General features: G+C 40.7%; 1 protein-coding gene across 1 annotated transcript in view; it reads right to left on the reverse strand.

Annotated features, from left to right (window-relative positions):
- Window positions 1-214: 214 nt before the first annotated feature.
- The window catches only part of znf518a (zinc finger protein 518A), a 14966-nt gene continuing 12778 nt past the window's right edge, over window positions 215-2402 (reverse strand). The window contains exon 3 of the mRNA XM_016487304.1: window positions 215-1696. Within this exon, the coding sequence (XP_016342790.1) occupies window positions 951-1696 (746 nt within the window). The 3' untranslated portion in view covers window positions 215-950. The remainder of the gene's footprint in view (window positions 1697-2402) is intronic.

Genomic DNA, 2402 nt, shown 5'->3' on the forward strand with positions numbered 1-2402 from the left:
CGGGAGAGTCCGCCGAGGACGTTTCTCCCATGCGCTTTCTGTTCAGCGATGCGAGAGGGTCGACTGACTCGCTGGATCCAGAAGCTGTTTCTGGGACAGATGTGGAAGAGTTTGCATCATCAGGCAGGAGAGAGAAGATGCTGGCATTGACCGGCTCAGATCGCTGTAAGGTAATTAATTTAAACTCTTGATTAAACCCTTAATCAAACCCATGTAACTTATCAGCCGACTGCACGCTGAAAAATAAATATAGCCCATTCACATAAATACAAAACATTATTTCAGTGATGCTTCACCAATGCTGCGTCAACATATGCTCTCGCATACAGGTGTAGTTTGAAACTAATGCTAAATATACCGGCAACATGACAGAGGAAGCTAAACCAGATCCGTAGCCTCCTACAAACAGAATCAACCAGTTCTGTGAACATTTTTCAGTCTTCTGAAAGATGATTAGTAAAGCAGTAATGGTTAAACGACAGTTTTAAACGTCAAAAATAAAACAATAAAATAATGCAAAGCTACATAAAGTATTAAGACAAACCGATGTCTTACTGCTCAATCACTCGTTGTTCAGCGTGAAGTGAAGGTCAACACACTTCTTCTATTAGTATTAAGCTAACAGAGTGGAATATGACAATATTACCCTGAGGTCTCTGCAATAATCTCACAAAACCTGATCTATCACAGTATCGTGCGAGAAGGATTTGGTCTGACCGTATCAAAACACAGTGATTTGTCATCTATTAGGTCTCACATTGTGGAACAAAATAAATATTGCTTGCTCGTGTCATCATAAATATTCAATCGCCCGAGAAGGGTTTATCACTACAAAGAACGAAACAGATTTGGACCGCAACTGTATTTCTCTTACCCTGAGATTTGCATAGCAACCCTGATTCTTCACAGCACTTCTTAAAAATGGCTAATGCGGGAAAATGAACGCATTTCTATCTGTTGAAGAGCTGGTTCCAGCCTCTGGTTGCTTCCATTAGATGTCTCTGTCCGTGACCCACCCAGGTTTCTTGGTTTGTGAAAAGCCGCCCGCAAAACCAGCATCTAAACGTCGGCTGCAGCACGATGCTCTCCGACACTGTCGGTACTACAGTGTACTTTCTTCCACACACTCTTTTGAGCCTCAGTTTCAAGCTGAACCTTTCTTTAACGGTCCCGTTTGGCCATTCTCTCCTGTGGTGGGACGCGTGGCAATTGGCGACGAGATTATGGCGAAAGGCGTCGCAGTTAAACTCAGAAAGAGCTCGGAGAGTTTTACGAGAAAGTACGACGCGATGCACGGCGTCTTTGTGCTTGTGAACCGCTTTCATGATGTTTGTGACCTCGGGGATATCAGTGTCGGGATGGTTGAGAACTATGACAGGCTGGTTGTGGCGTGGGATTTTAACGGATTGCGAGGAGCTGTGGGGAATCAGTCGAAGGGTCGCCGGAGTGTCTCGAGGCACCGGCTCCCAGAAGAGAACGGAGGCGCTGACGTCTTCCGAGGCCCGAGTCGATCGCTTACTGACGGGAGAGTCCGCCGAGGACGTTTCTCCCATGCGCTTTCTGTTCAGCGATGCGAGAAGGATGCCTGACTCGCTGAATCCAGAAGCTGTTTCTGGGACAGGTGTGGAAGAGTTTGCATCATCAGGCAGGAGAGAGAAGATGCTGGCATTGACCGGCTCAGATCGCTGGCTTGTACCTGATGAAAACATGGAGCAGAAGAGCAACTAACATGCTTTAAAATGTTTTAACAAAAATATAACAAGGCAAATATTGTATTTGTTTTATTATACTGGTAACAAAGCTAAAATATGTTTTGATAATATATAGTGGAAAAACGTTTTAATTACTATATTTTACTTCTTGCATTGAATGCTTTGAATGTTTGTGGCAACAATAGATATCTTGGATAACGATCACCATTAGCCATTTTGAGTAAAACATAAAAAAAATTTGTAATTGTTTATGGAGTCTTTTCAGAGTAAATACATAAAGCTGAAAAAAATGTTTTGATGCTTTTTTTTTAAACATTTTTAATTACTATATTTTGCATTGAATTATTTAAATTTTGTGGCAACAATCAATTCCCTGGAAAGATGGTTACTGAACCATTTCAGAGGAAATACAATGTTTTGATACATATATGTGACCCTGGAGCACAAAAGCAGTCATAAGTAGCACAGGTATATTTGTAGCAATAGCCAACAATACATTGTATGGGTCAAAATTATCGATTTTTCTTTTATGCCAAAAATCATTAGGATATTAAGTAAAGCTCCATGAAGATATTTTGTAAATTTCCTATCGTAAATATATCAAAACTTAATTTTTGATTAGTAATATGCATTGCTAAGAACTTCATTTGGACAACTTTAAAGGCGATTTTCTCAATATTTAGAATTTTT

Source organism: Sinocyclocheilus anshuiensis, unplaced genomic scaffold, assembly GCF_001515605.1.
Source record: "Sinocyclocheilus anshuiensis isolate Anshui unplaced genomic scaffold, SAMN03320099.WGS_v1.1 scaffold709, whole genome shotgun sequence".
Lineage (NCBI taxonomy): Eukaryota > Metazoa > Chordata > Actinopteri > Cypriniformes > Cyprinidae > Sinocyclocheilus > Sinocyclocheilus anshuiensis.